At 36.6% G+C, this 25,603-nt stretch overlaps 2 protein-coding genes across 6 annotated transcripts in view; one reads left to right on the top strand and one right to left on the bottom strand.

Annotated features, from left to right (window-relative positions):
- The first annotated feature begins 963 nt into the window (after nt 1–963).
- Nucleotides 964–23,443, top strand: LOC123880535 (trypsin beta-like). Of its 5 annotated transcripts, none has more exons than XM_045928699.1 (8): nt 964–1,069; nt 2,169–2,296; nt 4,165–4,298; nt 4,777–4,938; nt 6,527–6,617; nt 7,633–7,755; nt 8,656–8,852; nt 23,338–23,443. In XM_045928699.1, exons 1-8 carry the CDS (start codon nt 1,051–1,053, stop codon nt 23,363–23,365), a joined length of 882 nt encoding a protein of 293 aa, XP_045784655.1. In that variant the 5' UTR covers nt 964–1,050; the 3' UTR covers nt 23,366–23,443. The 5 variants fall into 5 exon arrangements, with proteins under 5 accessions (XP_045784655.1, XP_045784653.1, XP_045784656.1 ...); XM_045928697.1 differs by lacking the exon at nt 23,338–23,443 and adding an exon at nt 9,842–10,327; XM_045928698.1 differs by lacking the exons at nt 964–1,069; nt 4,165–4,298; nt 4,777–4,938; nt 23,338–23,443 and adding exons at nt 5,004–5,526; nt 9,842–10,327 and having other exon boundaries at nt 2,253–2,296.
- The window catches only part of LOC123880529 (protein scabrous-like), a 27,271-nt gene continuing 12,557 nt past the window's right edge, over nt 10,890–25,603 (bottom strand). Inside the window, exons 3-6 of the mRNA XM_045928681.1 lie at nt 24,597–24,764; nt 13,269–13,730; nt 12,966–13,166; nt 10,890–12,833 (exon numbers count right to left, since the gene is read on the bottom strand). Coding sequence (XP_045784637.1) covers nt 12,111–12,833; nt 12,966–13,166; nt 13,269–13,730; nt 24,597–24,764 — 1,554 coding nt within the window. The 3' untranslated portion in view covers nt 10,890–12,110. The remainder of the gene's footprint in view (nt 12,834–12,965; nt 13,167–13,268; nt 13,731–24,596; nt 24,765–25,603) is intronic.

Raw genomic sequence — 25,603 nt, 5'->3', positions numbered from 1 at the left:
ACGAATTAATATAGACACACCTTAAAGGTACTAAGGGGTTCCTTAGTACCTTTAAGGTGGGCAAGCCAACTAACAAACACACTTACATATTTTGGATCAGGGTTAGATACACCCTGTATCTCTGTCGAGATTGTCCTCCATGACCAAAGTTCGGTCGGAAGGACATTATTATATAGGTACAAAGCTAAATGCATTGTGTCCACCGAACGAAACGAACGGGACTGATTTTTAATTATTTTATTCTTATCCCGTTGGCCCTGTTAACGGGGACACGGCTAACGGGGCCAACAGGACTACCACGACACATTATATTTCAATAGTACCTACCTAAGTATTCGATTTCTAGGCTTGTCTATTCCATGTATACGCTGCGTTCATACACACCAAGGAATAACCCTAAGAATTCCATTGATTTGATAAGAATTCCACGTCTCTGTTCCAACTTCTAATATAGATAGGTAGTGCTGGTAAGTGTCATGGGTGGTCAAAGCAAAATTTTAAAACTAAGTATTTAAAAAAAGAAACTTTTCTACACAGTGTTCTGAAATAAATAATTGAAGTAGGTACCCGTAACAGGGCTCTCTCTGTCACTCGCTTTATACAATCGTAGTTCCAATTTCATTTCAATATTAAGCTACCAAAGTCCATGAAATTTTGCAGACATATACTAGAAACTAATATCTGTGGTGATATTAGTTTGTCATCAAAGATTTGTATGTAAATTTTTAAGACCGCGTAACTTTGAAACCGAATATTTTAACAGAAATCTGGAAAACCACAGACATAGATATTAGTTTCTAGAATATGTCTGCAAAATTTCATGGACTTTGTTTGGTTGCTTAATATTTAAATGAAATTGGAACTACGTTTGTATGAAGCGAGCGGCGGAGAGACCCCTTTTAATTACTTATCGTTATATCGAATTACTGAACTACAATCAAGACCATATAGAGTTCATTTAATTAATTATTGTGTCAGTTTAGTTACTTCTGATTTATTTACTTACGGACCTAAGTATAAAAAGAAATAATTAACATTAAATCAAACACTATGTGCAAGATATTTTTATGTGAGACTAAATTTACACGTAATTCAAATATTAGCACGATCCGTAATTAATATAACACGTGGAATGTTTTGTGATTTGATCTGGCTTGCGAAAGCGAAATCTGTTCAGCATATTTTGAGATAGTATTGCGCTTTTAACAAACCGAACGCGGTGGGCGGGCTAATTTTATGCCCAGTCCACATAATTCCAGTATTGCATATTATTCCTGAAGGGACCCAACATTGGATTCTAATTCAGTACTGGAATCGATGGCATCATCTGCATTATTCCAGTTTTTGTAGGTTTAGGAGTTGCAAAACTAAGGTTAGTTTTGCAACTCCTAAACTCCAACTGCACTCCAACTCCAATAAATAACTCCAGGTGGAGTGTATTGGTTTTTCTTATTCTGATACAAGTTAGTTCTTCACTGCGAGCTCACCAGGTGGTAAGTGATTATTCAATCTACGATGGAAGCGGGTTAACGCAGGTTGGAATAGATGTGGCAGTTTAATTAAAACCATAAACCTAATCGGTTTCTACGCGGCATCGTACCTGAACGCTAAATCGCTTGGTGGTACCGCTTTGCCGGTAGGGTGGTAAGTAGCCACGGCCGAAGCCTCCACCAGACCAGCGACAAGTTCAGAAAGAATAAATTTCCAAATTGCCCCAAGCTGGAATCAAACCCGGGACCTCCCACTTATCAAAACTACTATGCCAGAGAGGTCGTTGAAAAATTTATAATGTACTAGAGGATGCCCGCGACTTCGTCCGCGTGGATTTAGGATTTTAAAGATCCCTTGGGTACTGTTTGATTTTCCGGGATAAAAGTTGCCTATGTCAATTACAGGGGCGCAAGCTACCTCGGTAGCAAATTTCATGCAAATCGGTTAAACGGGTGGGTTTTTAGGAATCCCATGGGAACTTTTTGATTTTCCGGGATAAAAAGTGGACCGTGAAAAGGTAGCAGACAGACAGATAGACATACACACTTTCACATATATAATATTAGTATGGATATGGATTAAAATTAAAAAGCTGAGCCCATGATCCGAGTAGCAATACAGCTCTGTAAATCGGGCATTATTAGTGTATGTTTTGCTTAATTAACACATTGTTGCAGTGTTATGTATTTCAAAATACCTTACCGACGTGGTGTGGTCGAATCCGATTGAAGAGAGCTCTAACGCCTCTCTGTTTGATGTCACTGGATATCCGCTGACTGGCGATATACCTTTGCTTAACCGAAAGGTAGATAATCGTAATATGAGTAGTCAGAGTAGTAGGTAAGTATCTAAAGGCTTACATAATGATGACTGTAGAGAAGAGATGGCAATAAATCAAGTAGTCGCGATGGAACCCATATTACACCCCCCCCCCCCCCTCACTTGATACTTCTTTCGCCCCAAATAAGGGATGTCCCCTAATATACATATAGATAGAGTCACATTTAAATGGTGATAGCCTAGTGGTTAAGACTCGGTGCGCTAGATTGGGGGTCTAGGGTTCGATCCCGGGCACGCATATTATCTAACTTTTCGGAGTTATGTAACCTACGATTTAAGCAACTTTAACGGGGAACTGCCAATCCGCACTTGGCCAGCGTGGTAGACTATGGCCAAATCCTTATCATTCAGAGAGGAGATCCGTGCTCAGTAGTGAGCCGACAATGTTGCTGATGATGATGGTGATGGGTAGCATTTTACCAGTAGTTCAGTTTACAAAGAAACTGACCTACATAGTAGGTGTCTATTCTAGAAACTTGGGATTTAATTGTAGATTGTAGACTTTCAGAGTGCATTTTCAGAAATGCCAATGTCATCTTCATCATGACCAACCCATTTTTAACCGACTTCAAAAAGGAGGAGATTCCCCGATTACTCAAAGACGCCTGGACCAATTTGAAATTTTTTTTTTGTTTGAAAGGGTATATACTTTGCAGGTGGTCCCATATAAATTTGATGAAGATCTGATGAATATCTACGGAGATGAAGAACAGGACTCCTCAATGGATAAGAGCAAATTGCACGCTATCAGTGTAATAGCTTAGTAAACAGTAGTAGTGGGCCACTAAAAATTGTGAAATAAAAAATTTTCAAAACAAAAATAAAACCGACTTATAATAATTAGGAGGGAGTCGGCCTAACCACTAGGCTATCACAGCTTATAGCTTGCGTCATAGTTGTTAATATTTATGTTAAATTATGTAAAGACTCATCATTTCTATTGAATAAAATAAATCATATCAGTTATTTCAATTGAAATGTAAAACGAATGAACTGTTCATACTTCATACTACATTTAAAACCAGTGGGTTGTATCAAGTAGGTATTCGCAATTTGCATACATGTGCAGGCAGTGGTTTACGCTTGGACGGAGCTTAACGTTCGTATTTTATGATCTCTACTACTCAGTATATTCTTCGAAGTAGAGAGTTCCTCGAGGCTTCATGAAAATGATTTTCCTTTTCGTTATTAGAGGGACTTTTTGTAGAAATATATTTTTACATAACTATTCAAGACAATTTATATTGAAACAACTAGTCAAGTCCGTGTCAGAACACTTGTAAATTGGGTTCTGTATTTAGTGCAGTAATGTTAGTAAAACATATCGTGAACTAAAACCTAACATAACTAACCTAACTTCCTATATTACGAAACAAACGTTTTAGTAAACTTTTTCTCGACTCGAATTTTTTTAGTGCAAAAAATAGACGTCTTTGTAATGGGTAAAGTTTCTTCAACTGGGCTAATTTTCAACTTTATATCTAATAGTTTCTGAAAAAAATAGCCATTAGCATTAAACGGACAGACAGACTGGACGCAACTATAACTGTTTCTTGTTTTATACTTACTGACCCCTAAAGCGGTGATATAGCGTAAAGTAGAAGATTACAATCGCTTATGTTTAATCCTGATGCTGTAGGGGTACTGCCGACCTAACAATCAAAAAAAGTCTTTAATAGAATTTCGGGTTCCCACTCCTCAATTTTCATTCTGTAGGGATAATGTCCACAATAAATCATAAGGATGAAGAATCTATAGATAAAATAAATTAATATAGGCCGTAAAATAAAACTAATTTAGTTTAGTTTTTATATTATTTATCTTGTTTGTTAGATATTCAGAGGCACTCGCGTAAATGTAAGAGAGCATCCTTACGTTGTGAGCATACGAAGGAACGGCGGTCATTATGTGACTGGAACTTTGATAACAAAGAACTTAGTTTTGACGGTGGCGCATCCTATTGAGGAGTAAGTTTTTCCGCTCGTACCTTGGTTGAATAACACTTTTATAACAGTAAAAAACTATTTCTTAGGGACACGGTGATCTTGTTTGTCTAGTACTTACTTTATTCATCTTTTGATCTTGAGCATCCAGTTTTGAGTCCTAGATCTAATGCATACGTTACTAGCGAGACCACGCCCGTCTCCTGTCAGAAATCAAAGTGGATTTGGCTATAGTCTGTGGCCAAGTGCGGATTGCCAGACTTCACACACCATTGAGAACGTTATGGAGAACTCTATGTTTTTTTCTTTCTCGGAAATGTTTTCCTTCACAGTTGAAGAAAGTGATATTCAATTACTTAAAATCACATACCTATCTCCGATAAGTCAGATCTGCTTGCCCGAGATCAAACCTCGGACCTCCGATTAGGAGGCGGACGTCGTAACCACTAAGCTTTCACAGCTAATAGCATAGTACTATAGAAAATTATTCATACCACCCTAGTGTCCCGATCCAGGAGCTACGAGTGGTCACAGGCGAGAGTTACTCTGACCGTGGCACATCGCTTCTGTCTGTCATAATCATATTAATTCATCAAGACTTTGACCCGTTTACTTTAGTCGCCGATATATGTATTTTAAGATTTTTCGAAGACATAATTTACAGGTAAATCAATTTTATATTATAAATACCTACTTATTAAAATAGATATTAAAAAAAATAACTTGCAGCCGCCTATTTCGTCAGCATTTACAGCGAACTTATGCACGTGGATTTCGGTTTTTAAAAATCCTGTTGGAACTCTTTGATTTTCAACCCACTTCCAAGAAGGAGGTAGTTATTATGACGAGATACTTGAGAAATTCTAGCAAGCACTAGTTGCCCTATTGGAAAGCGTCTTACCCGAGAGGCTGTGCCTGGTTGAAGCGACTTGCAATATTACGTACTAAGAATTTTCCGAGGAAATTATTTATTAACTTAATGGTTCACTGAGTAGGTACTTGTGCATTATTTCCATTTTTCATATTTACTCTCTACTAAGTAGGCACCAACCCATTTTTTCAATCCAGCCTTGTCTACCAAATTTCAGCTTTCTATGTCTAAGGGATCAGGGTCGTTGCTGAGTCAATCAGTGAGTGGCTGAGTCAGGACTATATATATGTTTTATCAATTAAAACTGAAAAGGGGCAAATGTCAAGGAATGAAAACAAAATGCGAACTAATTAAACTAATTATTGTTTCGACTCGTGTAATGTATGTATTATAATATGGAGTCGGGCGAGCTTCAGACTTAGATTTCGAGTTTCTTTTATTATGCAAAAACAAAAATTACTACTTTTTAGTGATTGTGGTTATTGAAGTCAGTTTTTTTCTGAAAATTTTTATTTCACAATTTTTATTGGCCCCACTGTACTAAAATATGCTATGATTAGTTAAAAATCTACTGTTTTCTAAGCTATTACACTGATCGTCGGCAAATTATTCTTATCCATTGAGGAGTTCTGTTCTCCATCTCTGAGGATATTCATCAGATCTTCATCCTTTCAAACAAAAAAAAAACATTTTCAAATCGGTCCAGGCGTCTTTGAGTACCTACGTAAAAAAAAGATTTCGACGAATTGAGAACCTCCTCCTTTTTTAACCGACTTCCAAAAAAGGAGGAGGTTCTCAATTCGTCGGAATCTTTTTTTTTATGTATGTTCCCCGATTACTCAAAGACCCCTGGACCGATTTGGAATTTTTTTTTTGTTTGTAAGGGTATACTGTGCAGGTGGTCCCATATAAATTTGGTGAAGATCTGATGAATATCTTCGGAGATGGAGAACAGAACTCCTCAATTGATAAGAGCAAATCGCTCGCGATCAGTGTAACAGCTTATTAACAGTAGGGTTTTAACTGGGCATAGCATATTATAGTACAGTGGGGCCACTAAAAATTGTGAAATAAAAAAATTTCAAAAGAAAAATAAAACCGACTTCAAAAACCACAAACACTAAAAAGTAAAAAATAACTTTTGTTTAGCTACACGTGTAATGTACCTAGGTATGAAGTCAGGCGAGCTTCACTCTTGGATTTCTAATTTTGTTTTAATATGCTCGCTCGACTTCATACCTAGGTATATTACACGTGTAGCTAAACAAAAGTTATTTTTTACTTTTTGGTGTTTGTGGTTTTTGAAGTCGGTTTTATTTTTCTTTTGAAATTGTTTTATTGAAGTTGGTTAATGATTTTCCGTATCATTTGTGTATTTCAGATCTTCTGTAAAAAGCATTTCACTGGTCATGCCTCAAATGACACTATCTGGTACAGCCTTTGTCACTGGCTGGGGTCGGTGCGATTTTACGGTATGTTGATGTTGCGGGTAGGTTTTTGTGAATTAATTTGAGTCGCGGTGCATAGAATAATAATTTAAATAGATGGTTATAAAATTAATTTATACCTACTCTAGGTTTGGGCTAGACGCTATCATGAAATTAGAGCAAGTAAGTAGTAATTCAATGGTTTTAAAAAATCCTGTAGGAGTTCTTTGTTTTTGAAAACAAAATATTCTTTAGTCTACTGTCTTTAGTGATAGTGCCGCTAACTTCCCAGATCTTAAACTAATACTCTCACAAACTCGTCCACAAACTAAAAAGTGAAACTCAAAAATTTTTTTTCATCAAATCCATACGTGTGGGGTAGGTAGGTATCTATGGATAGGTCTTCAAAAATGATATTGAGGTTTCTAGTATCATTTTTTTCTAAACTGAATAGTCCGCGAGAGACACTTCCAAAATGATAAAATGTGTCCTTAAATGATTAAACTAAAAAAATATATATGCAAACTTCCTCCGAAAAGTAGTTTTTTTTTTAATTTAAAAAAATAACCCCAGTACGGAACTCTCAGTGCGCGAGTCCTGATTCGCACTTGCCCGGTTTTTTATATTTTGTTCGCAATAGTATTATAAATTACGTCTTGCATTGACATATACATAAGTGTCGTGGCAATTCCCTGCCAGATAAAGAGGTCTGGCGCTCGCTGGCTCGTAGTCCAATTCATTTCTTTAACCAAGTAATGCATTTTTGCTTACTTTGCTTGGAACTGAATTTAGAAGTAAGATAGGATGGCAAACTTATTTATTTTGTGTTTTTCTCTCTGCGTCGTATTTTTTACTGCTGAGGATCTTGACTGTTAATATTTTTTTAAGTAAAAATAACGGTCAAACGAGCAGGCGAGTCACCTGATGTTAAGTGATTACCACCGCCCACAATTTTTAATTTTCACTTGTAATATTAAGTAAGTATAGGTATGACGATGAATATTGTAGGTATATGAGCTAAAAAAGGAATAATTTTATTTATGCATTTTGCACTTTTAAGGGAAATGAGCTGTGCTTGCCACGAACGTCTCAGTACTATCCAGACGAAAAAATAGACCCGATGTTGAGAAGCGTTCCACTTACTATTAATTCACAGAACCATTATTGCGAGGGATACAAACTTGTAAGTGACTGTTTACTGATTTGCGTAGACATAGTTTTATTAACCCCCGACCCATCTGTCTGTGGCATCGTAGCTCCTAAACTAACGAACCGATTTTAATTTAGTTTGTTTTTGTTTGAAAGGTGGCTTGATCGAGAGTGTTCTTAGCTCTTATAATCCAAGAAAATCAGTTCAACCGTTTGAAAGTTATCAGCTCTTTTCTAGTTACTTGTAACCTTCACTTGTTGGGGTGTTATAAATTTATACTTGTAGGTCAGGAAATTAGGAATGTCACTGACACTAACCGATGCTCGGTCCTTGAGCTGTTTCGATATTCCTGCGTTCCAAGTTCTCTACATCCTTACGTTCAGCCAATGCGATGGCTCGGCCCTCTACATATACAAAAGTTTTGCTGTGACCATTGAATAAGGCGCAATGGATATCCTGTTGAGGGGGCATGAAGTCGAGACACAGCGTACTGTGTGTTAACATTCAAATAAACCTTTATTTACTTTGACTTGGCAGCGGCATGCTTTTTGAGTCTCCTACGAGTTTTATTTTTATCATACCAATTTCAACCTTATGTTAAAGTGAATAAAACGGAATTTAATTGTTAATTAACAAAGACGTTGCGCCTCGGGTCTACTCCGCACATGGCTTTGGCCTTAGAAGCAATTACTTTGTGTTATTGTATTACAATTTGTATTATTTAAGAATCCCGTGGGAAGTCTTTGATTTTCCGGGACAAAAAGTTGCCTATCTCCTTCCCAGGGATGTAAGCTAACTCTGTACCACATTAAAATCGGTTCAACTGTTGGGCTGTGAAAAGCTAGCATGCAGTCAGACAGACAGACACACTAGCATTTATAATATTAATATGGATTTAGTCCTAGATTAATCGTGTTTACTTTACTTTTACAGCATGGAACGGATATAGGCAAAGGTATGCTCTGTGCTGGAGGAGCTCGTGAAGAAAACTCGGCGTACCCATGTCTAGCGGTCCCCGGCGCTCCTCTCGTGCTTGGCGCCAAGTTAGTCGGAATCTTGTCGTGGGGCTTCGGCTGTGGCTTTCAACACGACTTACCGCTTATCTACACCAGCACCCAGTATTATACAAGGTTACTATGAATTTATAGAGCTATTAAGGTGCCCACGCACTCGAACTGAACTGCAACTGAACTGCGCGTCGTGTCAGCGCCCCGCACGATATTCTCTCCAGCCGCGACGCGCGTACGTCACTGTCGCGCGGCAGAGAGAATATCGTGCGGGGCGCTGACGCGACGCGCAGTTCAGCTGCAGTTCAGTTCAAGTGCGTGGGCACCTTTAATCACAGTCTTCTTTGGTGGCTGACCAATCCGAGGGTGGAAATGTTTATTCTCACCTTATATTTTATCTTACCCTGAACCATCTCAGAAACTAACATTACTGGATAGAGTAATCTAGATAGAGTAACGTAGAACACTATTTAGCAATTCAATGTCATACATTGGTAGACTACTCTTCTAAAATCTTTTCAAATTAACTGCTATAATTTATCTTCTACAGCATAAGTGGTGATAGCCTAGTGGTTAAGACTTATAGCCTCCTGTTCGAGGGTCTGAAATTCGAGTTCGTTCATGCATGTCTACTTTTCGGAGCCATCTGTTTTAAGCAAATAAATATCACTTGATTTAACGCCGTGCGAAAACATCGTAAGAAAATTTGCATTCTCCCAAATTCTCCATAATGTTGTCAAAGTTGTGTAATATCTGTCAAGCTCTTGACCAGCGTGGGTTGTAATCATAGAGATATAGTCCATCCATACGACTATACGTCCATGGTTGTAATGATGATATTACTAGCTGACGCCCGCGACTTCGTCCGCGTGGATTTAGGTTTTTCGAAATCCCGGGAGAACTCTTTATTTTTCCGGGATAAAAAGTAGCCTATGTCCTAATCCAGGATATTATCTATCTCCATTCCGAATTTCAGCCAAATCCGTCCAGTGGTTTTTGCGTGAAGGAGTAACAAACATACACAAACACACACACACACAAACACACACACACACACACACACACACACACATACAAACTTTCGCCTTTATAATATTAGTGTGATTTTTCAGTTGGATCACTCATAATATTGTAATGTTTCGGACATTATCGAACAATGATTTTACTCAATTATTTCAAGCCACAAAATCGTGTGTGCTCCTCGACTGGCTTTCGAGGACCAGAATCTCAATGCCGTTATCGCATGATCATTCCAATGTCTATAAAGAGCTTCAACTTATGAAGTTTGATGAAAAGCTTGTCATGTTGCAAGGAAGACCATACGATATAAGAGACTACATTTACGAGACAGAATTTCACAACAAAAAAATACTATTGTATGAAGAAGTTAAGAAAACGCTTGAGGAAAAACTCTCCAAGGCAGAAATTATTAAAAATGCTTCTAAATTATTACTGTTGCATAAAGTCATGCCGTTTCTAAGTAATAAATCCTTATTAGGTGTCACCTATGAAGATAATGATAATTCTGATGATGATTAAGTAATTTTTTGGGTCATCATCATCATAAGAGGCAGGTAGGTAGGTCCTATAGCACAAGAAAAGGAAAAACAAATAATTGTATTTTCAATTTTCAAAGTAAGTAAAACTTTTAATTTTTTTTTACTTTAAATTTTTATTAATTTGTTCTGACATTTTGCACGATTTCAAAAACTATTGTGCATAAAAATAAATAAAAATCTGTTTTAGAATGTACAGGTAAAGAAAGCCCATTCATATGATACCACATTTAGTATAGTTACTATGAAAATTGAAACACTTTTTAATTATTTTTTTTTGTGATATAACCACAAATTCACGGTTTTCGGATTATTTCCTTTACTTGTGCTATAAGACCTACCTACCTGCCAAATTTCATGATTCTAGGTCAACGGGAAGTACCCTATAGGTTTTCTTGATAGACACGACAGACGGACAGATGGACAGACGGATACACGGACAGACAGACCGACAGCAAAGTGATCCTATAAGGGTTCCGTTTTCCTTTTGAGGTAGGGAACCCTAAAAATTGTTGGCTAAGTATTTGTGATGTAAGTTTCTGTATTGATTTAAATATAGCTAGTAATATTACTTAAAAATAATTAGAGAAATAAAAGACTGATATAATTTTGATACTTTTATTTGGTAATTCCTTGGTATTATCTACGGTACAATCGTCATCGATATTCATCTAACATTGTTATTATTTATATGAATATAACTGGTAAATCGTTTTCATTGAAACTGGTCCACTACGGTCAACAATCAAACTTGGCTACTATGAATTAGGTATATATCTACATAATTCGAGGTTAAATTAATATGACACATTAAACATATAACTAAATATTATTACAATATTTATTGATAACTAGTTGTTGCCCGCGAATTTGTGAACGTTGAAGTTATACTTTTGCAAATTTAAATTTGCCAAATTTCATCAAGATAAAGGAACAAATAGACAGATACAATTTATCAAAAATATTAGTATATATGGATGAAATCGCCCTATTTCTAAAACAATGACAAAGTACCTTAACTATTCGAAATTACTTAACAAAAATTAATATCGAAACTAATCTAAAGTAGTAGGTAGGTATGCATAACATAATAGTATAAAAATTAATCATTTTAGGCTTATTATTATAATGTAAATACGGGTAGGTACGTACCACGATTCATACGATGATTTTACAATGTCGATATTTCAAAATCATCCTATGAATCGTGGTACGTACCCGATATTTACATTATAGTATAAAAATAATCTTACTATGACATATATTACGTACGTAATATATATCAATGCAAATAAAGATAAAATACTTTGAAATAAAGAAAAAGAATTATGATTACGGAAAATTCTTAACACTACCCAATAAAAAACACAAAGAAATAAAAATAAAAATGTCGATCGCATTATATGCTCATATAATATTAAAAAAACGCAGATTTTATATGAAAAACTGTTCGTCTTTTAACGTAAACAACCCAATAACTAAAAAAGTAATAATATTAACTAAATAAATTTAGTTAAGTAAAACTGGTTAGTGAAAATTAAGTCAGTATGTAATAAAAATGAGCAAGTTGTACTTATAGCAGTCGTAGCAAGCATTTAAAAACTCAATTTTAGAAATATTTGCATAACAACAAGATGAAGTATATTTTAATTAAAAGATTCTTATAACATCCAGAAACGTTAAATATATGTACGATTTGATTGCTTACTAGTTTATCTTTGGTATAATTACTGATAAAAGTTTATAAGCACAAAGTGCATCTATATCATCTATATTATTTTTAATAGTTATATAAAGAATTAATAATGACTTTTGTATTATTTATTCAAGCGCATCCAGGTCGACGGCGCAAACGCATTTCGCTTGAAGCAACCGCGATCCATTCGTTCCTGGCCGAATCGAACCAAGTTAGTCCTAAGGTGTACTTGCCATTAATGTTCACATGTTGGCAATGCGAGAACCACCACCCACCTTCGTAGTTGCCAGCGCAATGGGTGTTTGAAGTATCTCTGTCACGATCGATTGTTGAAAATTCCATGTGATTTTGGTATTCAAAAGCATCACTCGCATTCCCACTAAATCCACTTAGTTCTAGAATATATCCTGAGTCAGCGCTACCCACGAAAAAATGATCATATTCGGCAAACCAAACGCTTCCATAAATATCAGTCATATCGATTCTCATAGATGAGCAGTTGTCAGAGGTTAGCTGATGCATTGATTCTAAGCCCAGCCAAAATTCTGAAGCAGCATTACCAAAACCCTGAACATATTCGGCAAATTTCCTATTAAACTCAACTGTACCATTATACCGGCGTTGAAGAAGCGTACTTCCATTATTGCACCAAGTTTCGACCGGAACTTGTCCTGGATGAATTAGAAAAGTCCCAGCTGACGCTGAGATTTCCGAGCAATCCTTAGGGAGTTGACTTACAAGATCTTCGTATTCTCGTTCTACACGCTGCAGTTCCTTAACTTCACCCATGAGCTCTGGCAAAGGTATCTCTGTAGAGGTATTGTTTACCAAACCTGAATTGTTAGCCTCACTCTGTAACAATAAAAAAATACTTATATACACTTGTAGTAATGATTTTCATATTTCATATTGATCATCTCAGTATTTCTATTAGCACAAAGTAAAAAATTCATAAATGTTTTAAAGTTAAGGGAAATAAGTCACCTTGAGAATGTGGTCGTTAAGCCGATAATAGTGTTGTTTGGACCTGGTTTCTAGTTCGCACACAGTGTCATTAATCTTCCTTATTACGAGACGGTCCATCTCAGCGCGGTCGATAGTGTTGCTGACGCTTACGGCAATAGCCTTCACCGATTGTCGCAAATGCTCCTGATCTTCTTTCAAGTAAGATGACTGAGCGTTGAGCTGCAAAACACAAAATTATTAGTACGGGAGTAAAGATATATCTTTGTCTCATGTTGCATATTACATACTATAAAGTGCAGGTCTGTTTACTATAATATTTACCTGTGCATAACTGACATCCAGTTTTGAGATTTCCTTTCTGAATTCTGGGATAGTTTTATCGGCTTTGTTTTCAATACTTTCGATATCTTCACGCAGTTCTAGCACTGAGGCGTGTATTTTATTGAAGTCTGAAATTTTCTGGGACGTATTGCGAAGATCATCTCGCAAGGACTTAGTTTCCAGTTCAAGAAGGTCTACTTTTGCCGAAATAAGGTTCCAGTTGGGTTCTTCGACGCGGTCGAGTCGTCTTTGCACGTCAAGTATTTGCGTTTGTAGATTTTGTTGATACTCATCTAGTTGATCTTGACTGCGGGCCAGGCGGGAGATCTGTGCGTGAACCATTTTGTTGTGGCGTAACTTATGATTGCGCACCCGGTTTAGATTTCCCGCTTTGATCTCACGCGGCTCCAGAACCTCGTTGTAACTGTTCGGGTTCATATTTTCGAGTTTATTGTTCTTTACCTGAAACAAATAATAGTATTGTATTCATCTATATATAAAACAGAAAATTGGACTCCTTATTTCAATTCCAATTTTTTATTTTCTAAATTATTTCTCGAACCCAGATTTCAACAATCTAAGTCTAAGCTATCAACTATTCAGTTTTGTTTGCGTAAGTATTACTCTATATTTACCTGTGGAAATTATATTAAAATTTGAATTTGCACAGAGACATGGTCTACTAGTGGATTTTTTTATTAATTAAATACTTTTTCTCTATTGCGGATAATAAGTAGTGGTATTTTTAAGTAGGTATGACGAAGGTACTTAACAAGTAAACTTTAATTTATGTTTTTGATCGGTGGCGAAATTTGGCAATTAAGTAACATTGCACAGCCTGCAGCGTAAGAGATGGCTATCTAGCATAGCCATCTATTTGCCTAGCAATAAATAAAAATTCTCAATTCTCTCAAAAGTGTTTAACTTAGGTACATTTTTGTTCTTGCAAAAAGTCGATATTAACTCTATTAAATCTAAATGAGACACAAAAAAGCTAATACTCGTCTCCAGGAGCGTGAAGCAGAGATGTGTTTTTTGTTCAAAATCGGTTCAGCGGCTTAACTTTAAAAAGTTATTAGACACTCAAAGAGTATTTCTCATATGGATATCTGCTTTCATTGCAAGCCCAAGATATGAATAAAAAACGCCATCGATTGCAGTGAGCTCCACGTCGGGACCGTATCCGTTCCTATTGTTCCGAATTAATCAAAATAAAAGTATTCTCGTTCAATTTAACCTGGTACCACGGAAGCCGGACCAGTTTTCACCGCGCAGCTACTTCGGTCTGTAGGTACTAAGCCAAGCGGCAGATGCGAGCTATTTTAATGATAATTATTAATGTATGAATGAAACCAGTAATGATATCCATACTAGTATAACTTTTTATAAATCAATATGACGTTAATGGCCACAGTGTACAACTTGTAGGGATAGATGTTGTGCGCAAACGTATTTACCGATACAACCTGAATTCAATAGGAACCTTATTTTATTTAACCTACAATATGTTTATGGGGTTAGCAAAATATGTATCACTCTTTCATCGAGAGTTGCATAATCATTATTAGTTTCGTCCGCGCAAACGCGCTAAAAGAGAGAATTTTCACCGAAGTTAATTAAGAGGGGCCTCTCCGTCACTCGCTCTATACAAACGTAGTTCGTCTCTCATTGGAATACTAACCAATCATACTCAATGGAATTTTTTAGAAACGTTCCGGGAACTAATATCTCTATGCCTGTGGTTTTCCAGATTTCCATTAAAATATTCGGATTGAAAGTTACGCGGTCTTAAAAATTCATATACAAATTTTTGAGCCCCTGTAATTTTAAAACTACATATTTTTAGAAAAATCTAAAACACCACAGGCACAGATACAGACACAGACACAGAGATACAGAGACAGGCAGAGGCACCATTACAGGCGGGCGAACCTTGTGCATCATACAGGTAAAACTAGTTATACCTAACTTCTGTAGGCACGTTGGGCGATTTAACTTACAAATAATGAAATTTTGATTTTAGAAACTAAAATTAATTTAAAATCAAAAAAGAAGCACTGTTATTTCATAGACCATAGTTATAAGTTTGCACTTTTGTCAGCAATCCCCACCAACTGCCTTTTTTTGGAACATTAAAAATGATTATAAACTCAACCTAAGCTTTAGCATACAGAATCTCCTCAATGTTTCGTTGTCAGTGTAAAAAGGCTTTCAAGGGTAGTAAGCTACAGTAGCTGGCCGCTAAGTTTTTCTGAGCATCTTTGAGTTTACCATGCCGTATTCGAAAGTGCAAAAACTTCCTCTACCAGCTGTACCTTGTATTGCAAAATGACTAACATGTTATTTTCTTTTTTCCTTTCAAAAAATTAAGTAAATAATAGATATTGGTACCACGTTTGGCCACAAGTGTTTATATTTTATTAAGCTTATTATCATACCATTTTACTGATTTCATATAATATTTAAATTACACAATTTGTATGTAATCACACAACTGTTTAATCTTATTACGTAACGCAGTGTTGAAATCGTTGTACCAATATTTTACGAATGTTTATTAAATTAATCAGTAGTACAATGAATCTAGTAGAATTAAAGGGGAATTAAATTTGAAAGTAAATAAGAATGATGTCGAATGGGCGTAAATCATAATTGAAATGTACTTTAATGAAATCATAATTGAAATGATAATCATTATTTTAATAATTATTATTTAGTTTAGTTGTTTAGTTTATTATTTATTAAATCACTGTATAACGTAAAAAAAAATATTGAAATGTACTTCATTATAATTATCAGCTAATACCTCGTATAAATACAAATTTCTAGCTTTGATTTGTACAACTGACTATAGTAAGGTACAGTTCTGCTGTTGGTCTAACGCTCAGGTTGCAAACGCCTATATATCATCTTGCTTATCATTTGCAGTAATCTGACGCGGGACCACACATTATATGATTATCTTCTATTGAAATAAACGAAAATGTAGGACAGCTTCCTTGAAAACATTCCACACTATTTTCGAATGTTCGTGAAAAAGCGTTCATTTCGCTATTTTTTAGGGTTCCGTACCTCAATAGGAAAAACGGAACCCTTATCGGATCACTTTGTTTGTCTGTCTGTCTGTCCGTCCGGCCGTCCGTCCGTCCGTCCGTCGTGTCTGCCAAAAAACCTATAGGAATTAGAATCATGAAATTTGGCAGGTTGGTAGGTCTTATAGCACAAGTACAGGAATAAATCTGAAAACTGCGAATTTGTGGTTGCATCATTAAAAAAAAATTAAAATGTGTTTCAATTTTCAAAGTAAGATAACTATACCAAGTGGGGTATCATATGAAAGGGCTTTACCTGTGCATTCTAAAACAGTTTTTTATGTATTTTTATGTATAATAGTTTTTGATTTATCGTGCAAAATATTGGAAAAAATACCCGAGTACGGAACCCTCAGTGCGCGAGCCTGACTCGCACTTGGCCGGTTTTTATTTCTGACATTATTGCCGGGCACGCACCTCTGTGCCATAGGGGTCAACTGACATTAAAAAGTCATTATTTATTCTGAATAGGTAGGTAGCTACCTACGTATTACAAATGCAAAGGCTTATTCATATTGTGTGAAATTGAATCATCAATACGTATTTTATTGGTCAATCGAACCTACCTTTTATAACAGAGATTACTTGTGTTACTATGTGTGTGATATGTAGGTACGTCCATCTACAGATTATTTCATGGTAGCTATATTTGGTTGGAGTTCGGTCGCAACTGAGTTTGATATACCTGGAAGCTTTGCTGGTTTCAATCAGATTAAATTATACTGCTGTACCATACGAGCACGTATCGACTATTGCATATTGCTGTTCAATAATATACCTTCTACAGACTCTGGATGTATAACTACCCCACATGGGTACGATTTTTCCAATTTTATTCTCAGTTAAGATTTTACTTTGATCCTGCCTGTAGTAAGGCCCGATGCATTCTAAGAATCTTAAGTATAGGGAGATAGCAGTTTTATTAAATCGGTAACGACAGGTACCTACATAATTGGTTTCTACACGATCCTAAATTGCTAGATAGCACATCACACTAATATTATAAAGGCGAAAGTTTGTATGTGTGTGTGTGTGTGTGTGTGTGTGTGTGAGTCTGTGTGTGTATGTTTGTTACTCCTTCACGCAAAAACCACTGGACGGATTTGGCTGAAATTTGGAATGGAGATAGATAATATCCTGGATTTGGACATAGACTAATTTTTATCCCGTCAAATCAGTGCCCACGGGATTTCGAAAAACCTAAATCCACGCGGACGAAGTCGCGGGCGTCAGCTAGTTTTTACTAATAAGGTGGCGATTACCCCAAATCTCCCATCTGATCAATTTGAACTTATAAATACCCGAGTTACAACCAACTGTAATAATTGAGAATTTAACCTGAAACCTCCAATTTCTAGAAACCACAGCGCCATCACGTCATATCGTGCGGGAGATGAAATACAAAACCGGCCAAATGCGAGTCACAATTGCACACAAAGGGTTCCGTACTATTGTACAAGATATAACACTTTAACGTGCAATGGACAGCGCCATCTTATATAGATGATAGTAAACTAATTATTTAATCTTGAAGGAACACATTTTTTGTGATATTTGGTTGTGTGTGACTTGTGACAAATTCATGGATTTCGGATTATTTCTTTTACTTGTGCTATAAGACCTACCTACCTGCCATTCTAGGCCAACAGGAAGTAGGTACCCTATAGGTTTTGATCTACTCAATATTTGCCACAAATTCATCACATTCAGATTTTCTTATTTTTCCCCTTATGTGTGCTAGACCTACCTACCTGTCAAATTTTACGATTCTAGGTCAACGGAAAGTGCTCTATAGGTCTCTTGACATACAAAACAGACAAACAGTCCACAAGTGATTCTGTATCCAAATTTCGTCGAGAGATAAAGAAATCTAAAAAGGTCTTGGATAACCATTCATCAATCACTTTCTTTTCTAAATAAAATTGTAAGGGCAGTAATTTCGTAGCAAAGTTATAACGAACTCCTCGGGGTAACTTTTAAAGGAGTCTCAATATTATGTAGAACAAGTAACAAGTTGATATCTCTTTGTTTAAAGACCGTATTAATTGGCCGTTCAAAGAGGTGTCTCTAAAACCGGCTACTGTTATAATTTAATTTTGCTTGTGAGATTCGAATATGACTTTAACAAAGATAATTCGTTTGTTGAGTTATGTCAGTATAACCAGAGTGGAATAGATTTTAGGAACTCTCGCTTTGATCCTAAATCGACGATATGTCCTTATGTCCAATATTAGGCGATGGATGACGTGAAATCAAAGAAAAACAGGCGTTTCGTAGCCTACCTAGCGTCAAAATGTAGGTAATAACGTCGAAGAAGAATTTAGTTAGGGAACTGTGGTATTACTTTAAAGCACATTCATGAGTATTACTAGAATGATAGGGTACCTACTCTAGATATCAAAACGTCAACTTGAAAGGTTTATTTTCAGTAGGAAAGCGAAACAGTTTTGACCGCATGGATTTAAGGTTTTCAAATATCCTATTCCTTTTTAGGGTTCCTTACCTCAAAAGGAAAAATGAACCCTCACAGGATCACATCGTTGTCTGTCTGTCTCGTCTGTCAAGAAACTAATAGAGTACTTCCCGTTGACTTAGAATCATTTTTGGCAGGTAGGGAAGTCTTATACATAAGGGAAAAAATCTGAAAATTTTGAATTTGTGGTTACATCATTAAAAAAAATATTAAAATGTGCTCATGAACAAACAATATTTTCAACTTTCAAAGTGAGATTACTATACTAAGTGGGATATGATATTATGAAAGGGCTTTACTTGTACATTCTAAAACAGATTTTTATTTCTTTTTATGTATAATAGGTTTTGATTTGTCGTGCAAAATGTCGAAAAAAATACCCGAGTACCGAACCCTCGGTGCGCGACTCTGACTCGCACATTGCCGGTTTTTTCCAATTTATTATTCCATTCATTCCATGAATGTAAACACTACTTTTTATAGTTTTCGTCTCAAGGGTGAAAAGTGTCTCTATATCTATAACACTCACTTAGGGTTTTATAATCAAGAAAAGAACGAAAAGACGAGAAAAGCAGACGGATAGATAATAGACACACTTTCGCATTTGTAATACATTTATTAGTAATGTCCCACATATTACGGATATATGTATTACACAAATGCCAAAACACACCATACGTACTAACTAATATCCCTGGGACAAATTCTCTATCAAAAATTCAATCACGTCAGCTTAATCAATTACTGCCGGTGATCAACTTTCATGTAAATTGTTTCGTACGGTGTGAGGTCCTGAGTTTTTGTCGACGCAAGGGTCCGTTGAACAATATAGTGCGCAAAACGGGTTGTTGTAGGCTTTCGAAGGATAATTTCCCACGGCCGTTTCTCTTAAAACTTGAGGGTGATTTATTATTATTTTTAGAGTTCCGTACCTCAAAAGGAAAAACGGAACCCTTATAGGATCACTTTGTTGCCTGTCTGTCTGTCTGTCTGTCTGTCAAGAAACCTATAGGTTACTTCCCTTTGACTTAGAATCATGAAATTTGGCAGATAGGTAGGTCTTATAGCACAATTACAGGAATAAATCTGAAAACCGCGAATTTGTGGTTATATCATTAAAAAAAAATTAAAATGTGTTTCAATTTTCAAAATAAGATAACTATACCAAGTGGGGTATTCCTAAAACAGATTTTTATTTATTTTTATGTTTTTGTTTTATCGTAAAAAGTGTTGGAAAAAATACCCAAGCATGGAACCCTCAGTGCGCGAGTCTGACTCGCACTTGGCCGGTTTTTTTTAAGTTAAAACTAGTGACCCGCCTGGCTTCGCACTGGTGAGGAACTAAGTATTTATATGTACTGTGCGTTTTTTCCGTGTAACTTTAACTATTTACGCAGATACCTACTTACCTACCGTCTAATTATATCATCAAGGCGTTGGGTCTAGAAACTTGAGATTTTATATGAAGATACTCTCCTGTTCCGTAGAGAAAGTTGAGCGAAGCCGAGGTGGGTCAAACCCATACCTACAGAAATACCTAATGTTTTCTTACCCGATTACGCCAATAATATTACCATATCATAGAATATATAACGTTCATATCACACTAATGTTATAAAGGCGAAAGTTTGTGTGTATGTGTGTGTGTGTGTGTGTGTATGTTTGTTACTCCTTCACGCAAAAACTACTGGACGGATTTGGCTGGGAATGGAGATAGATAATATCCTGGATTAGCACATAGGCTACTTTTTATCCCGGAAAATCAAAGAGTTCCGACGGGATTTCGAAAACCTAAATCAACGCGGGCGAAGTCGCGAGCATCGGCTAGTTAAGTATATAGCGGTCAAAATCCGTTCTCTTTGATGAGTAAGAAAGAAGATAGAAGACATAGCACCTGCGCGTTTACGAGTATACATACTCGTATGTTCAATGCGGTCAAATAACTTTACTTTAGACTCATGTGCCTATTTCTTCCTTTTGGGGCTCGCACCTCTAACTTTTCGGAGTTATGTGCGTTTTGTGAAATTAAATATCACTCGCTTTAACGGCGAAGGAAAACATCGTGAGGAAACCTGCATGCTAGAGATTTCTCCATAATGTTCTCAAAGGTGTGTGTATTCTGCCAATCCACACTTAGCCAGCGTTGTGGACTATGGCCAAACCCTTCACATACTTACTGAGAGACCCGTGCTCTGTAGTGAGCCGGCGATGGGTCAGGATCGTGATCATTATAGTCATTTTAGGACATTTGATTAAATTTTTTTAAACTACTTGTTAAGTAAGGCATAAATGTTTTCTGGTTATTAAAAATTTGTGGTCTGTATAATGGGATGCTTAGTACGATCCATTGACACAACGTCGCCAGATTTTGTACAAATCATCAGTGGAATGTACTTGTCCCACCCGTTTGTTGGCGGCTCGCTTCCCACCGGCCTATTGTACTGGCGTTCAATGGAATGTCCACGGTGCATCGCAGGTGGACGCCATTCAGATTTGGCGACAGTTTTTTGCCATGCCCATATGTATACAACTACATCGCGTTCGTTTTGCGGCATTCGTTTTGTGGTGTTACAGTTTATTTTATTTTCGGAACAAAACAAAATGGAATTTTTGTATGAAAAGGGAACAGCAATGAACAAGTACCTATAGCTATATATAATTCATAGATGGAAACGCATAATATATCTACACTAGCGACCCGCTCCGGCTTCGCACGCGTGCAATTTATATTATTTTATCGTGAAATAATGTTATCCGCACGCGTTATATAACAACGGGGGTGTCCCCAGCAAATACAAAAGTAATGCCCACCCATGACGGCTTCTAAGATCCTTTGAGGTTCTATCCAAAGCTTCTACATGTGCTCTTTAATGTCTCATGGTGCACTGATCCCATTTAATAAACTATCGGAGAAAATCGTGCACTATAACTAATTGTGACTTTGCGAACCTACCTTAAAAGAGAGATATTAGCTCTCGCGGACTTTTTTTAGAACTGTTTGAGAGAAACAATTCCCCCATAAATTTTCCCATATTATTGGCTTCGTCATGATCTCGCTTACGAAAATATAATGAGTTTGGCAATTATGAGCAAACCTATTAACCGACAACACACAGACAAACAGGCCAAACTCGTAAGTTCCCCGTTCATACTCCCGTAGTCGGGTAATAAAATAACGACACAATAGTTGATTAATTATTGTTACAATGGTATTCCCTCACAATCATATTGACCGGTAAAAAGTCGCAGGCGCAACGGTTAGCGACGGTTATAATCACTGAGCGTGAAGAGGGGCGGCACCTGTTATTAAAGAGTTTCCTAGTGCATATACCTACATAGGACCCATCTCCGGTTTACCGCATAAATAATTAAAATTGTTGATCCGGAAACAATACCTCAGTGTCTCCTGTTAGGTCACCATCTCATCACACTAATATTATAAAGGCGAAAGTTTGTATGTGTGTGTGTGTGTGTGTGTGTGTGTGTGTGTGTGTGTGTGTGTGTGTGTGTGTGTGTGTGTGTGTGTGTGTGTGTGTGTGTGTGTGGGTGTGTGTGTGTGTGTGTGTATGTTTGTTACTCCTTCACGCAAAAACTACTGGACGGATTGGGCTGAAATTTAGAATGGAGATAGATTATACCCTAAATTAGCACATAGGCTACTTTTTATCCCGGAAAATCAAGAGTTCCCACGGGAATTTTAAAAAACCTACATCCACGCGAACGAAGTCGCGGGTATCAGCTAGTATCCTAATATTTTTATTAAGTACTAGAGGATGCCCGCGATTTCAACCGCGTGGATTTAGGTTTTTAAAGATCCCGTGGGAACTGTTTGATTTTCCGGGATAAAAGTTGCCTGTGTCAATTACAGGGACGCAAGCTACCTCGGTATCAAACATACAAATCGGTTACGCGGATGGGTTTTTAGGAATCCCGTGGGAACTCTTTAGTTTTCCGGGATAAAAAGTAGCCTATGTCCGTCCCCGGGATATAAGCTAATCTTGTACCAAATTTCGTCAGAATCCGTTAAACTGTTGGGCTATGAAAAGGTAGCAGACAGACAGACAGACACACTTTCGCATTTTTAATATTAGTATGGATTTTTTATTCCATTTAAAAGTTTACAGGTGTCTGGCAGAGGGTTGCCACGATACGTAGTGTCTGGCAATTCATGACCTGATTTCTAATAATATTACCCTCACGTTGAAATGTTACGAAATGACTATCCTAGCTAGAATTTATAAATCTAGGTAGATTCGGTAAATGAGACGAAAAATGCATAGCATCATGACGTACGCGTGTCATATGGGGTATACCTACGATATCCCATATGACACCGATACTAAGTATTATTCTACAAATAAGAACAATACAATAAAATAATAATAATATTATTATCGACAGCTAGAATAATAACGACGACGGTATACGAGGCGACTAGTACCGCCCTTTCTATTATGTGTAAAAAACAAGCTACATTCTGCAATGACCCCTTTGATCTTTTCAGCAGCTACGAGTGGGTGGCGGCGGCCTGATACTGAGACACTATGGCTCGAGAGACCGCAGGAAATTTTGAGGACGTGCTTGATAAAACCAGCTGTAATTTAGGATTGCGGTTCTTCTGCATTACCATTGTATATATTTGCTATCTGTATATATTTTTTGATTTTTCGTACCACTTGTTTTATGACACGGGTAAAGTGTTATTTATTCAGGATTAAAATGTGAATTGAAATACCTAAAAGTATGCCATAAAATTGTTAATCTGCCATAGACTATCTTACGGGTTTAGTTTGCCATGATCCCTTACCAACTTTTAACTTTACGACAAAAGCCTTCACAAAATTTCCTACGAGATCTCGGGCCACTAGTCTGTCTAGTTTTGTCTGAGTGCACAGGTACATATTCCCTAAAGGAATGAAAATGACGCGAATCTCCGGCGTTTTATTGGAGAAGCAACCGTTTGAGTAAGTTTTCTTTGTTATTTACCTACAAGTTTCCATATCCATTTCCTTCAAGTTAAAATTGTAATTCATTTAAGTTGTTTGACTAGTTTGATTTTATTCGAGTAATATCACTTAAACAAATTATTTACGTATTTCGTTATAAAATAAGTATGATCTTAGAATAAAGAATCCTTTGCGACGCCCTAATCGCCACACTGCTGGACAGGTGAGTTGGTAGGAAAACCCGAGTACGGAACCCTCGATACGCGAGTCTGACTCGCACTTGACCGGTTTTTAATAACAGGGAACTACAAGTAATTTTGGTACGAGATTATGAATAAATACTACAAAATGTGGTTTCCGAAATTTCGTAATATTTGAATATGAAGCTCACCATTTCTCTTAATTCCTTTTTGAGTTCAAATTTCATGTTTGTTTTCACTCATGTAGGTACATAGTTTACAATTCGGTGCGGTCTTGGCCTTTATTCCGGAAATTATATTATTCTCTTGTGAGCTCAATTATTTGAATAGGAGTTAATTAGGGGATGAAAGTTTGTATAAAAGTCGGTAATTTTTCGAATTATATTAGTATTCGCGTTTTAGGTAAAAAATAAAGAATTATCTGTTTCACGATTTTTGGAAATTCCACCCCCAAAGGTTTGTGATTCTTAGATGAAGTTATAACAGTATTATACATACTTAACTGTGAAAATTTGTCTTTGAGCTTTCGGTAAAAAAACGTACGTGTTTAAAGATTTTCAAAAATTTCACTCGAGCAAAGCTGGGGCAGGTCAGCTAATGAATGATAGAGAACTTACCTCCTTGGATAATTTTCCGAAGTGCGCACGCAACTGAGCCGCGACGCTCCTCATTTCTTGTCCTTCGTACTTAAGCCTCCCCACCTCGCCGTCCAGCTTGTCCACCCTCGCCTCTTGGGTACGAGCTAGATGGCTCAAGTCACGTGCTTCGGACAAGGCCCGTTTCAACTGCAACAAATACTTCACTTTAGAAAGATTTTCGGCCAACTTCCTGACGCTGTGGTAAGTGGAAGGTCTAGTGGTTCTAGATCATCTTGGGAGCTAAACAATTTCTAAATCTGATTTATTTGAAGCAAAATGTACAGTAAAATATAAAACTATAATTACTATTAATTACTGTACAAATCATGCCCGCGTGGAATGGTGCCAAGAATACTGGCTGCATTTCTGCGCTGGACAGTGAGGCTGATCGTTTGCACAATAACCCTGGAAGGTTTAAAAAATTGCGCAGATAAAGTAAAAGTATCAACTTACCTACTTCACTTTTTGAATAAGTACCTACTAGTTACCCAATGAGCTCTTCGCACTGTAATTACTAACTAATAAATATTGAATGATTTATAAAAGTGAATGAACCGATGACTTCAAAATGATCCTTTTATATTATATATTGTTTTTATTCTGATTAATGGGCATCTGTCGGTTAACAGAATTTCGCGTTTGCAAAATTGAACCGAAAAATGAATTTAATTAAAACACCTGAAAGCTCTCATCAACGCAATATTCTACTAACGAAACATAAATAATATTACAAACGAAAATATTGAAATCAAAGAGCTACGTTAATTAAGGAACTGATTGCAAAGGATGATTTTATTGTAATAAATTCACAAAGTGATTTCGATACACTCACTCATTGAAAGTTTAATATATGAAGCTCCAATAGCTCAACAGTAGAACTGGACTGAAACAAGTCGAAATATCCATACTAATAGAGTAAACTTAAAAGTGTTGTATCATGTAACCACAATTTTGATTAAAATCGGTCCAGTAGACCCTGAGACGAA

The sequence above is a fragment of the Maniola jurtina genome, chromosome Z, assembly GCF_905333055.1.
Source record: "Maniola jurtina chromosome Z, ilManJurt1.1, whole genome shotgun sequence".
NCBI lineage: Eukaryota > Metazoa > Arthropoda > Insecta > Lepidoptera > Nymphalidae > Maniola > Maniola jurtina.
This window is presented reverse-complemented; position numbering and strand designations above follow the sequence as displayed.